The 13,556-nt window shown below is 41.8% G+C and overlaps 1 protein-coding gene and 1 non-coding gene across 6 annotated transcripts in view; both read left to right on the plus strand.

The window, feature by feature from the left end:
* The window catches only part of abr (ABR activator of RhoGEF and GTPase), a 211,318-nt gene that overhangs the window by 184,924 nt on the left and 12,838 nt on the right, over nucleotides 1–13,556 (plus strand). The window contains exon 1 of one of the 5 annotated variants that reach the window (XM_049592034.1): nucleotides 1,697–2,291. The exons of the other annotated variants lie outside the window; for them this stretch is intronic. Within the exon in view, the coding sequence (XP_049447991.1) occupies nucleotides 2,106–2,291 (186 nt within the window). The 5' untranslated portion in view covers nucleotides 1,697–2,105. Of the gene's footprint in view, nucleotides 1–1,696; nucleotides 2,292–13,556 lie in introns of those variants that run through there. 5 annotated transcript variants of the gene reach the window in all.
* Nucleotides 12,370–12,442, plus strand: trnav-aac (transfer RNA valine (anticodon AAC)). The gene has a single exon. It is a non-coding gene; the product is annotated as a tRNA-Val (tRNA).

Here is a 13,556-nt window from a genome sequence, read left to right on the forward strand (position 1 = left end):
CAAATAGGATGGGACACGGGCGGCGGATGGAGATGGAGTTTGACAGGCATACACAGAGTCCCCTTCCCCTATCGATCCATTATACAGAGGAATACGCCTTTTAAGAGCAGCCAGCTCCGGCTGTCCTGTTGAATAAAGATGGTGATTCGCTCGGCGTGTCTCCCAGGATGTGCGAGTGAGCGTGCGCGTGGAAATCAGAGAACTGTAAGAGCGTGGTGAGGAGAAGTCATCGGCACAGAAAGGCGCGGTAACAAGCACTCAGACTGAGAGGAAGAAGAAGAGGAGGAGGAGGAGGAGGAATGGGGTGGAAAGTGGAAGAAAAGAATTCTCTGACATTTGACAATGCTGAAGCTTTTAAAGTCTGCTGAAATTTTTACTGAGGTGATGTTTCCTAATGTTTTTTAGATGTTTTATTCACTAATATTTAGCATTCATTACCTGAACTTTTTAAAGGTCCAGTGTGTAAGATTTAGGGGATTCAGTGGCATCTAGCGGTAAGGATTGCAGATTGCAACCAGTTAACCTTCTCCGAGTTATAATTCTTTTGGTGTCCATTGTTCAGTAGGGTTTATACTGGGAGCTGAGGTATTCACAGAGGTCTCTTCTTCTCAAAAACAAACAGACCTGCCGATTAAAACAAGTAAAAACCCCGAATAAAGTAGTTTAATGTTACAAATCAGGGGTTCTCGCTAGCTCAACACCCGCTAATGTGTGCTCACCTTTTATCTCTGATAAGTTATGATCCAGACGTTAGTGTTTTTCTGTATGCCCTCATCATGGAGGGGCTGCTAACTATGGTGGCCGACGCAAAAACATCAATGGCCCTGTCTAGAGCCAGTGTTTGGTTTGTACTTTCTGAACTACGGTAGAAACATGGTGGAGCAACATGGCTATCACCATAGACGAGGACCTGCTCCCTATATAGATATGTGACTTATTCTAAGACAACAAAAACACAACAATTCTTCAGCCCCTTTTCCACCAAACACTTTCAGTATGGTGTCCTTTGAACCAAAAGTAACCCTTCAGACATGGTATCTATACCCTAGCGTTTCCACTGTAAACAGTGGTTACATGAGCCTCAAAAACAGCCACAACTTAGCACCGAGCAAGGGCGACCGTCCACTATTGACCAATCAATGGACTGCAGTGTTCACAGCTCCACCTTTTAGTACCAGATCTGTGTGCTAGGTACCCCAACAGAGAGGGGACCTAAATTGGTGATGGTATGGAACGGTTCCATTGGTACCATCCACAACTTTTCACAGTGGAAACGGAAAAAAAGCAGGCCGAACTGAACTGTACCGCACCGTCCTGCTCAGTGGAAACGGGGCTTTATTTTTAGGTGATTATAGAAAACATACTTTTTATTTTACATTCCATTTCTGTAAATTCATCCCCCTAAATCCGACACACTGTACCCTTAAGGTTTCACACCTTTTCTACCTCTTTCTCTTCATCACATTCCTCTCTTTGCTCACTTCCTGAGTGTGATGACCAGCTCTGGGAAAGGTTGACAAGGGGTCAAAATATGGAGCAAAACACAGTTCAGCATTTTGCCATCCCTCCCTCTTTCTCTCTTTCACTCTCCCCCTCTCTCATTTCTCATTGACTGTTTATTGCTCCCTCCTCCCCTCTCTGGAGGTGTGTCCATCAACATCTGGAGAAGCAGGGCTGCTCAGTGACAACGGGAGCTCATTCACTCCCCCGATCTCCCTCCCTCCGCTCTCTCTTTCTCTCTCTCTCTTTCTGCCTCGCTCCAGCGCTCTGTATCTGTGATTGCCGTTGTGGAAGTCAGATTGCACTGCGAAGAGATGTTGGCAGCTGACTGTGGATTGAGCTCACAGAGGAATTATTATCAGGCTTATCAAGGAGACCATGGCAGCATCTTGTTCTCCTCCCTGTCATCACTTTTCCCTTTATTGAAGTGAGAATCAGCTGCGGGAGATTTTTTTTTCGCCGGTGAATTCCTGGAGCGGTTCTCCAGCACCTGGTCCGGTGATCGGTGAGAGGCTACGTGGGGATCCATCTTCCCCCACCTCCTTGTACACTCCGCACTTCCTCCACCTGTGCTTTGGTGGAAGAGGCATTCAAAGGCTTTTGGGATGACGGAGATTCTAGTGTCGGATGTAAACTTGAACTCGGTGTGTGAGCGTCTGGAGCAGCACTGCTGTGTGGACCAGAACCAGCAAAATCTGTCCAGCCAGCCTCAGACCCCTGTGCTTAAGAGGCACACCAACACCGGGGCCAAGCTATGGGGCCGTGTTCGCAGCAAGCTGCTCAGACAAAAGGTCTTTGAATGACATATGCACACACATACACACACACACACACACAAGCTGTTTCCTCTCTTTTATCATTTGTTCTCTTTTATTTATCACTGTCACTTCCATCTGTTTGCTCTGCCTCTCCTTTATGCTCAGTGTATGCCTCTCCATGTGCATGCGCTCTCTCCCCGGGTGTCTGTCTTTCAGTGGAGAGTTGACTATTGTTCTTATCTGATGGCTCTATTGACTGCGCTAGAGGCAGTGATATAGTGCTAAATTAAAAAGATAGCTAAACAGTGGCCTGCTGTGACACCAGCCACAGAAAACACAAACGTAACATTTGTTAGAAAAGCCTTCATTTTTGCTTTTTCCCATCCTGAAATGAGATTATTGTTGTATATTAGATGCTACTTACTGTAATGAATATTATAAATGTGTCTCTAAGCCTTTTGTCAGCTTGGAAAAGAGGTTAGAGTACCATAAGCAAATGTTTCCTGATGTTAATGTTCTGATAAACAGCACAGATACTAGCAGGGCTTATCACCTGGACTGTACAGTGTCTTTTTCCCAGGTGTTGAAAATCATCATCACTTTAAAAACCACTGATGTGTCGGATAAAACAATGTCAGTTTAACTTGAAATCACAATTTCCTCCCTATTGTCTCATTCCTGCCCTTTCTCTGCTATACCTCTCTTAAAGCTGCTGTTGATGAGTACATGGTATTTGCATCTTCTGAGATGTTTCAGTATCAGTGTAGCTCCCCCTGCTGTGCATTTTAAATACTGTCCTCCAGTGGCTGAGCTGATCTGATGCCCCTTTGGCATTTCAAGCTCAGTTTCCACTGATTAACTGTCACATTATGCCAAATAAGATCTGAAACATACGTGTGGCATATTTTTTATCAGTTTTTTCTTCAGTACAGCTACATTACAAGGGTAGAGCTTTATCACTTTGGCATTTTCTAGTTGAGATGGGCATGAGTATTTGAGTACTTGAGTACCTGATTTGGATGTCAGTATTCTGTTAACATCTATAGTAATCACTACATAAACATATGACCCTATTCTACATTAAACATTTACATTTTCTGGACAAATCTAGATCTAGATCAGATCTAAGGTTACTGGCAGAGTGGAGTGACCAGGCATTAGAGAGATGTTTGGAAGTATTTTGACAAAGTAAACATAATGAATGTGCAGTGCAGGCTATGTACTAGGGCTGAAAAGTCACAATATTTTTAGGCTCTATCTCGATACATGATATATATCATGATATTTTTAAATCTCCTCAAAAGCACTCCATCAATGCTAGGACAGGGAAAAATGGAGAATAACAATATTTCTGACCAAATACCTTCTCTGATGCGACAAATTTAGAGGGTTGACTGTCGTTTTTTTTTTTTTTTCTCCTCATCAATAACGTGGGTATAACAACTAAGTGGGGTAGTGCAAAGTGTTAAAACAAACAGAAAAGTCTGGTTAGTTGACACATTTGTTGTAATGCAGCCTTTAAAATGAGGGGAAAAATACCATTTATGCCATTTCGCGATACAATGACATCCAAAATCTAAGACGATATATAGTTTCATGCCTGGATAACGTTAGCTAACCCTAACACCTACATGCATGTTTGCCTGGATGTTATGTTTTTTACCTTCCTCTTATGACTCTCTCTCTTTTTCTTTTTCTTTTCTTTTTTTTTTTTTTTTTTTTGCGAATACTTTCATACTCTCCCAATTCACTCGAGTTTTAGAGTAAATTTAGATGGCCAATGTAGTAATGGCAGGGTGTGCAGTTATGAGATTGAGGTTCATTCAGACAGGGCAGTTGATGTCATTAGTGAAGCTTGTGTTGAGGGATCTGTTACACAAAGATGGCTGCAACTAATGATTATTTTCATAGTTGATGAGTCTGACGATTATTTTCCTTAATGAAACAATTAGTTGTTTGGTCTATAAAATGTAGATAAGTGTTTCCCAAAGGCCAAGATGATGTCCTCAAATGTCTTGTTTTGTTCACAACCCAAAGATATTTAGTTTTCTGTCATGGAAGAGTAAAGAAATCAGAAAATATTCACAATTAAGAAGCTTGAATCAGAGACTTCTGACTGATGATCAAATAAGTTGGTGATTAAATTTAATAGTTGACAGCTAGTCAATTATTATTGCAGCTGTAGTGCGCACATTAACCGGTCTGGTATGGCATAGTTTCAGTGCAGGTTCGGGATTGTGATCCGTGCGTGGGAGCAGGAAACAGGCTCCTGTTTGTTTTTTTGTGTTTTTTTTTTGTTTTTGTTTTTTTTTTTTTTTTTGGGCTCCAGATGCTTTTGTATGTGAACGATAGAGAAGACGCACATGAGCCTGTCCTGGTTCTATGCATAGCTCTGCACACGCAGCTAAAACTCTGACTCATTTTTTTAATTCACTGTGTTTGCACATGTTTATTCAGCAGTCCTCCCCATCTTCATCATGAGTGCATCGCCAGCATTTTGAGCTGTAATTTTTGTGCATAATGATAAGGCGGTTCAGGACAAAGAAGTTGAGAGTTGACCTTTGTTTCGGTGCTTTCCATTATTCAACAGAGGCCTGAGGAAGGCTGACCACTGGTTACACTGAGCAGGGATGAAACTGGGATTACATACTAAGCCCAGACATCGACTCGCGGGTCCTGTATTGATTCATTCTTTGCACAGGCGTCTCCATGTCTTTATGCCAAATAATGAGATTAAGGAGGTTTCTGCATTTCATTGCTGTCCAGATTTGTCAACTTCACAGTTAGTTGCATGTGATCCTGCCCCCCAGCTCTCACCCAGCCTGTGCAGGAATCTCCCTTCATCAAACTGCTCTGTGAAGTCCCATTCATCCTTTCATTCATTTTCAGTGAGGCTTTGATCGGCAGGGTTTATGAGTAAACTTGTGTTGCAGTTTTTCTGTGCTCGCTTGCCTTTTGATCCTATCAGCTCCTCTACAATTCTCCCTTTCTTCTCCCTCCATCCTGCAGTTCTGCCTCTGCATGGTGGTGAACTCTGTTTGATGGAGGGTGAGAGGTGACAGAGTTAAATCATCAGCTGAAACAGTAACATGACAGTCTGCCTGCAGGTCTTCAAAGGGATAGTTTGGATTTTTTTTTTTTTTTTTTTTTTAGTGGGGCTGTATGAGGTACTTATTCATAGTCAGTGTATTACCTACAGTAGATGGCAGCTGGCACGCCCCGAGTTTGGAGAAGCAGGCAGGAGTATCAGCATAGAAGCTGAGCAATGTACTGCTGTGGACAGGGACAGCAGCAGTACATTGATTTCACTGCTTTACCTTGCTGTCAGACAGCCCCTTTCCACTACATTTCTTCAGCTGTAGAACGTTATGGCTGCCTCCTCAAAAGTTCCTCTGTATACTCTGGTTCACAAATGTATGTATGTTCACAAAGTCATTTTGTGGTTGCTGTCCTAATCAATGTGCGCCACAGTTGTGCTTATGTGAAGGAACACAGAAGTTCTACAGTTGAGAAAATGTAATGCCAGTGGAAATGGGCTGTCTGGCAGCAGGGTAAAGCAGTGAAAATATTCTCAATATAGTGTACCCTTAAACTGATATTGATTTTTAAGGTGGCTAAATATGTTTTGTTGCTGCCCCTGTCCATAGCAGTACATTGCTTAGCTTCGGTGTCGGTACTCCTGCCTGTTTCTCCAAACGGCTGCCCACCATATTACCACCAGTATTACCTACTGTAGGTAATACACCGTGCACCCTTCATACCTTCCTAAAATTTTACCGGGATATACAATCTATGACAGTATGAATGTGTGGCGCTATGGAAAATCACACCACTGGGATTGCTAAATACCCTGGTGATACCACCCAAGCCTAAACCCCACTTAAAAAAATCTGAACTATCCCTTTAAAACAATCTGAAAATATCCCACTCTGAAGTAAAAACAGTTGGTCATTATTTCCTTGTAATACTTTTCCCCTGTTTGCATATTACAATCTTAATAGTATAGCCAGCTGTGTTCAAGTTGAAGTAAATTGTTTTGCTGGCTTTACTTCTTAAAATCTACTTTGAGATTTGTCTTTAAATAGTCTTAAGAGCGACTTCCAGTGTTTTCAAATAATTATTAAAGGGGGCCAGGGAAAGCGAACTCCAGGGCACATTGGTGCGCATCTGTGGCATGCATAATATGTTACTTACAGGGTGTAGAGAGGAATGTGGATGTTGGAGGATGCGTGAGGGTATGTCAGTACACTGGGGGATTGTCCTTACCGCTTCAGCCTAAAGCGGCACCTAATTAAGACACGGTGTGATGCGATGGGAGTCTGGCTGGGAACACTAATTAGACCAGAACCAGACATACTGTATCATTTGTGTCCCAGCAAAGGAACAAACGATGATTAAGCGCTTCTCAGCTGTGGTCTGTTTTTTTTTTTTGTTTTTGTTTTTGTCTGTGTGTTTAACATCATGTTCTTTTGGCTGATGACCTGTTTGCCAGGCAGGTTCTGGTTTTATTTTCTTTGTGGAGTTACAGCCAGCTTAGTGGGGAGAACAATGGAGCTGTCGTTCCGGCTTAGCCGTGGCAGAGAATCAGATCCAACCATTATCATCCGCCCTCCACCTCACTCATCCCACCTCTCGCCCCCGCTGCATTTTAGCCCACATATGAAATTATGCACTTCCATCTGAGTATGTTGATTAGTGCAGATAAGATATTAGGGTTTCATCCCTCCTGTGTGCCTAAAATGCCAGCTCGTCCCCTAATGGTCTTTTATATAGGCCACATAAATCTCCGTCTGTCCCCACCGGAGGGCATAGCCCTTTATTGGCCCCAATCCATCCCCGCGTGCGCAGGATCTGCGCCTGGTTAATGAGCTCCAGGAGGGAAACGGCAGGTCAGTAAAGCATTCTCAGGTTGATACCCACATTGACCCCCTCTTGGATGAGTCCAGCCTTATGGCTTCTGGTCGTACAGCAGGCCGTGTGTAGGGTGGCTTTAATCTCAGCAGGGTGGCGACAAGGCATTAATCATGTAATTAGGTGGTGAGAGTTTAAAGATGTGGTATGTTCATCACATGCTTTAACAGGGGTCTGGACTTAGGTAATGACAGGAAAGTTGTTAGGGCAAACAGTTCTTCATAAAGACGATGACTCTGGGTTACCACATGAATTCAGGGAATTTGATGCATTTATCTGAAATCGTCAAAGACAATCAGTTTAGGGCTTATTTTGCTGGTTTGGTTCTCAGGGTCCCATGTTCCACAGCTCAATACTGTCTTAATATGACACCATAAGGTTTTTTGTTCTTAGCAATGCTTTTTTTTCACCATGTCACCATGTTAAAATCACCCACCTACAACCAGTGATGGGTAGAGAGCCAAAAATCTGTACTCATGTAACAGTGAATATTAATTTTGAGAAACCTACTCAAGTGAAAGTAAAAAATTACCTGGTTAATAAATAACAAAGTACAAGTTACTTTCCATTCTAATATTTTTAGGGTGTGTGCCAGCCAGTGCAAAACAAAGGAAAAGAAAAACCCTAACCCTTTTTAATGAGGTTTAATAAATTAAAAAGCCAAAACACCTCTAGCTACCATTACATTAATGTCCTTATTAGAAGATCAAAGAATGAAAGTTACACATGAAAAATTAACATAGTGGTACCTAACGTTAGCTTGCTAACTACATGTTCACCTGCAGTATGTGCAACTTACCTCAATACGCTTGCAGAGGTTAAAAGAGGAGTTATTAAAAGCAGAGATCACAGTGTTTTTCAGGAGGCACAGCAAACGCTACTTCATATAATTGTTGTCTTTTTTAGATCTTGGTATAAAAAGTTTGGCTAGATGTGGTCAGAGATTGTCGCTGGAAGCTGCCTGTTGTTCTGGGTTTTGCAGCATCATCATCACATTGTTGCTGAAAGACAAGGGGTGCTTCTTTTTAACGTTAGAAATGCTCCTCATGTGCTTTCCCCCCTGCTCTTAATTCCCACATTTAGAGCAGATTAGTTATAATGAAGGTATAAATGGCAAAAAGGAACATGAAAAGTAATTGTTCCTTCAAAATACTACTTTCTTACTCAAGTCCTTAATGTATGTGTTACTACCCACCCCTGCCTACAGCTTATAGCCTACTGGTGTCACACTGCTTGAAATCTATGCCCTGAGATCTGTGGGCAAGATAGCTTTCTTCATTTTAGACATTGAAATCTCCACAGCAGTGTGATGGATTGTTGCCATTCAACCTGCATATAAAATGTACATCTCCCTTCGTTCTTTTGCAATTTGAACTGTGAAGCTGGCCCTTACCATCTCCTATGATTTTGGTGTATATCAAGAGACATATATAAATATTTGTACATGTCTTTAATCATTAGGAAGATGGTTGTGAAGTGTGTCTTGCATGTTAAATAAAGGGGGCACAGAGCTTGGGAACATAGAGATGATCTTGTTAGTTTTCTGAAAGTTTTCTTTTCAGCTAAAATTACACAATAAAAACAGGAAGAAGTTGCCTTTTTTAGCTCATGGTAGCGCTCCAATTATTAGTCAAAACTCTCCATAAAAGTTGGCTGATGTGAGACACTTGTGATCATCGCACTGGCACCTGCATCAAGACTAACACATCGTACGTCTTCAGTTGTCGACACCATAGAGAATGTGTAGGTAATCATCTAATGGCTTCCAAGTGGTACATGCTGTTAGTGGAAGAGATCACAAATAGCCTGGATAGTCAGGTATTGCCTACGACTACGCAAAGAACGACGAGTGAAAAAGATCACTGTAAATCTGTCCAAGATAAACATGAGGGTTCAGCGGAGGACAGAAATAGGACTTAGATCTCAGTCTCTTGAGAGCATATGTGAGTTTTGTCACTGCTGCACTGGATTATATCAAAAATTTGGTGGTTAGTTTGTACGACAATGAAACAAAGCAGTGTTTGCATCTGTGACTTCAGCATGTGGGTTTTATATAACAGCTGAAGGCCTAGAATGGGGTTTTTTTAGTTAGTATTGATCCAGGGATGTTCCTGAATCATGGTTCATGGGTTTTTTTAAGTGAAGCAACCGTTTTAGGTTGATTTGAATATTTACTGAGTAAATTCAGACTGAAAATGACACAAAATAGCAACAACGTGATGAGGAAAGTGTAGGAGAACTCAAATTCAGAGCATTAAAGGGATATTTCACTCTTTCTCTCCTCGTAAGTGTAGGATAACTCACAGTTCTGTGTGCAGGCTGCAGGCAGAGTGGTGTTGCATAACTGTACAGTAGTATGCGTGTGTGTTTCTGTTTACAAGCCCTATAAGAGAATCACATACTGCCTGCAGAGATTCAAGACTACTCTGCAAATCACAACCCTCTGCCGGCTGAAAACTGCCACCGATTGGCTCCAACGAGGAAGTGAGGGACGAAGGCAACATGGCAACCGAGTCAAAGGCCTGACATGGCCATGGTGACATCAGCAGCTGTTGAGTAAAGACGCTAGCTGTCACTGATGCATATACAAACATTATGCATATGTGGCTCATTTGTCTAAAAATAGGTAGGCTGCTTGTGTTCTATGAGGCAAATACATACTAGAGCGTGGGGATGAAAGGCTCCATCGCTGCACAAACACTTCCTGTAATCCTGCTAAAAAACCAAGGAGCCGTGCAGTGTGAGCTACGTTCTAATTAAAGGACTAATAAAAAGCTTTCTGCAGCTGAATGAATATTTAATCAGCCAGAGAGCAGCAGTGAGAAAACTGTAATGAAACACAAAGGACAAATTAAACAGAAATTCATTAATTTAGCATATCAAAAGATCAAGTTGTGTTTTGAACATTGTCACCAGCATACATTAAGTCTCCAGTGCAGCAACAATGGGCTAATTAAGTGTGTAGGGATTGTGTTATTAAAGGCTTTAAACAGCATTTCACTAACCAACTGTTTGGCACAGTGGCTATTTCAGAACACGCTTTCTTAGATAGTTCTTTTTCTTGGATCTACAGAATAAGCACTATTTTTTTTTTTAAGAAATATCTATTCATGCTAAGGGTGTTCACAATATATCAAAACACTGCGATATTGTACTCAGGGATTTTTTTGAGTTATTTGAAAGATCAATCAGTAGAAGTTGCACTATTATTTTCATTAGTGCCTTTTGTGTGCAGTTCAGTTTGTTCAATAAAAGACTGTTGGCACTAATTTTCTTTCATTCAGTTAATTCATGAAGCAATTTGTTGTAGTTTAGCAGAATACTGAAAGAAATATCTGTTTATTTATTGCATCGTTACGATATTAAACAGCATATTTTCCTCATATCACACAGCCCTAATTCATATGTGTTCAGGACAAACCACACACTTAAGTCCAACCCAGATTATATCTAATTAATGATATTTAGGGCCCTACCTTACACCCGGCGCACAGCGCAAGCACAACTGCCATTGCTAATTTCAGAGCAATGCAGTCGCCATTCTCACTCTCTTTGTAAGCGGCAAATGTACTGGCACCCATCAGTGCGCCCATGGCTATGTTGCTCTTAGAATAAGATTCTCAGTCATCCTGGTCGTGGTAGTCTGAAGTTCTGTACCGTAGGCAACTGGACTTGCTTGAGTTTCTTGAAGACGTTTTGCCTCTCATTCAAGAGGCTTCTTCATTTTTAACTGACTGGTGCAGAGTCGCAGGCTTTAAACCCTGTGTGAGTGTGAACCTTTACAGAGTCACTGAGGGCACATGTGAGCTCTGAGTTTCAGAGTCGTTAAGGTCAGTTTCAACTTAAAATAAGGTGTGGCCAGGTGCATTGTTAGCATATTGCTATTTCTAGGCAGAGATTGACAAACAAAAACCTGGTCTACAGTCAGAATGCCGCAGTATTTACCCGCCATTTAAATGGCACATTACTCAGATAGTAAGATGGGCCCACATCACAACATGTGTACTCTCTGCTTATTACACGTGTGTGGATGGGTTCAAGATGGGTGAAATAATACATCATTAATCACATTCTGTAAAATGTGAACATAGCAGAGAGCAGAGCAGAGCTGTTGTCCGACTTCCCATTAGGAGAGTTCTGTTTCTTCTAAATTTTTTTTTTTTTTTTGCTGCTTAAATGCTTCATAATATTTGCTGCAGTGTCATTACTGCTCTGACTGCTTTACTCTCAGCGGGAAACTGCTCGTTTCTTCAATTTGCACGCGCACCTGGCTTTTAATGGGAATCATAGATGATACTCTATGTGGTTGAATTCATGTTGTGCCTAAAACACACCTATGGTTAGTTAAGGGACTAAAGACAACCCCTTTGCCACTTGCGCCTTACTTGTGTCCAGATGATGTGCTGTTTAACTAGAATAACAGGAGTTGGACACACCCTACTGTAAATGCACCTGCGCCATGCATTTTAGACCATGAGCTGTGGATTGTTTAATAGGGTCCTAACTGTTCAAATTACTCACTAGTGTTAAATCAAGGTAAAAGTTGAATGAAGACATTAACATGCAGGATTTATTCTCTAATAGGAAATATATAGTCTAGTACATCATTCCTAGTTGTGACACAGAAATCCCAGAAGAATCAAGCACACATTCACATTAGCTGCAACCTCCATTTTAAATTTCAGCCTCCAAGGGCAAAAATTAATGCAGCCAAATGGTGGGGAAATTTTTGTGGACTAAGCAACGGAGCAACTAAAAATGCACCAAAACACTTTTTGTTAACAAACTGCAGGTGTGCATTTTTTACTTGCTTGTCAGTAAAGAATGCTTTGGCTCTTGTATTCTAATGGATGGATCATACCACTGAGGGGCCCCTGGGCCGAACATGTTCATATACTGCAGGACTGTGTGCATGCTTCTTGCATGGTCACTTGGCAATACTTGTGCTCTTTTTCAATCAAGAAAAGACCCCAGAAATATATTATTTTCCTGCTGTAGCGCTGCATGTGCAGAATGGCATCCTGGGTGTTTTGTCAGAGATGTAAACAGCACCAGAGGGGTGCAGCCCTCTGACTGTCCCCCTGCGTCAGTCTGTTGCTGCTGTTGCTCCCATACAGGCTGCAGGAGTGTGGCTCACATGTCACATGCCAGTGAAGGAGTGCAGGATTATGTTCTCAGAGAGGGGAAAGCAGGGCAGCCAGTTCCCGTAGTGTAGTGGTTATCACGTTCGCCTAACACGCGAAAGGTCCTCAGTTCGAAACTGGGCGGGAACAGCAGTTTTTAGCCCAAAGACGGCAGGTGGTGTGTTTGTTGTTGAGCCTAATGAATTGCGGAAGCTGCAGCTGTTGGTTATGTGTCAACAGTGCTGTTCTTTGTTGCATGCAGTTTTTTATGGTTAATAAAAAGCCTAAACTGGCCACCAATAACCACATATGTGACCAGTTTTTGCTTTTATTAGAATAAGCAAAACATTAAGCCTTTAGTGCCACTTTTTGGTCATAATTTCTTTTTATAAATACTTTGCAACAATTGACACTACCAAGAATCATTATAAAGAGAACTGAACTGACTTCCTGTTCCCCTGCAGTGTCTATCAGAAAGACAGACCATGTGGCAGCTGAACAGCATGCCTTATCTTATCTGCTTTGTACTGTCCCTGCAGATCAGTCAGGGCAGAGTACTGGCTGTATGTACATCCTGGCTCACGGCTGTCTGCTTCTTCTTTTGAAGTTAAGACTCATAGTTATGATGTATTCTGTTCTGCCTGACTGATAGAAAGTCCAACCAGAGGCAGGAGAAGATACTGAAATCAACCATCAATTTTCTTTAGGGCCTTCAAGTTGGCCATACCACATGGCAGCCACATGCCTCCTGTTGGATTCGGATATTCGAACACACCAAAGGCTGATTAGATGAGGTGTGTGTGTGAGCATACATGAGTCAGGTTTGGTAGGCCATACAGAGCATGGTAACCAGCTGAGCCTCAAACCTGCTACACACTCATAGACATATAGCTCACAGAACAATGAGTTCCCATATATGCTGGTTGAATTACTCTATCCTCCAAACACACTCTCATATATTTATTGCATTCTATATAAGGACAAAGCTTTGAGTGTGTTCCCCAACTGGAATGCGTACAAATCAGTAGATTGGAAGTATTTCTGTGCTTTGCTGCGGGCTGCAGTCCACCTTGAGTCATATATCTTCCATAGTTTTTATGGTCCTACAAAGACAGCTGCATCCTAGTCAAAGCCACATTCGCCCGAGGATGTCTCTAAAAAAAACACCAGACACTTTCTGACTTTTATCATTTCCTTGACATGTGCATGAATGCACACACATACTGTATAGTAGATGCTCATGTGCTAGAAATCCCCTTCAAAC

The sequence above is a fragment of the Epinephelus fuscoguttatus genome, linkage group LG12 (assembly GCF_011397635.1).
Source record: "Epinephelus fuscoguttatus linkage group LG12, E.fuscoguttatus.final_Chr_v1".
NCBI lineage: Eukaryota > Metazoa > Chordata > Actinopteri > Perciformes > Serranidae > Epinephelus > Epinephelus fuscoguttatus.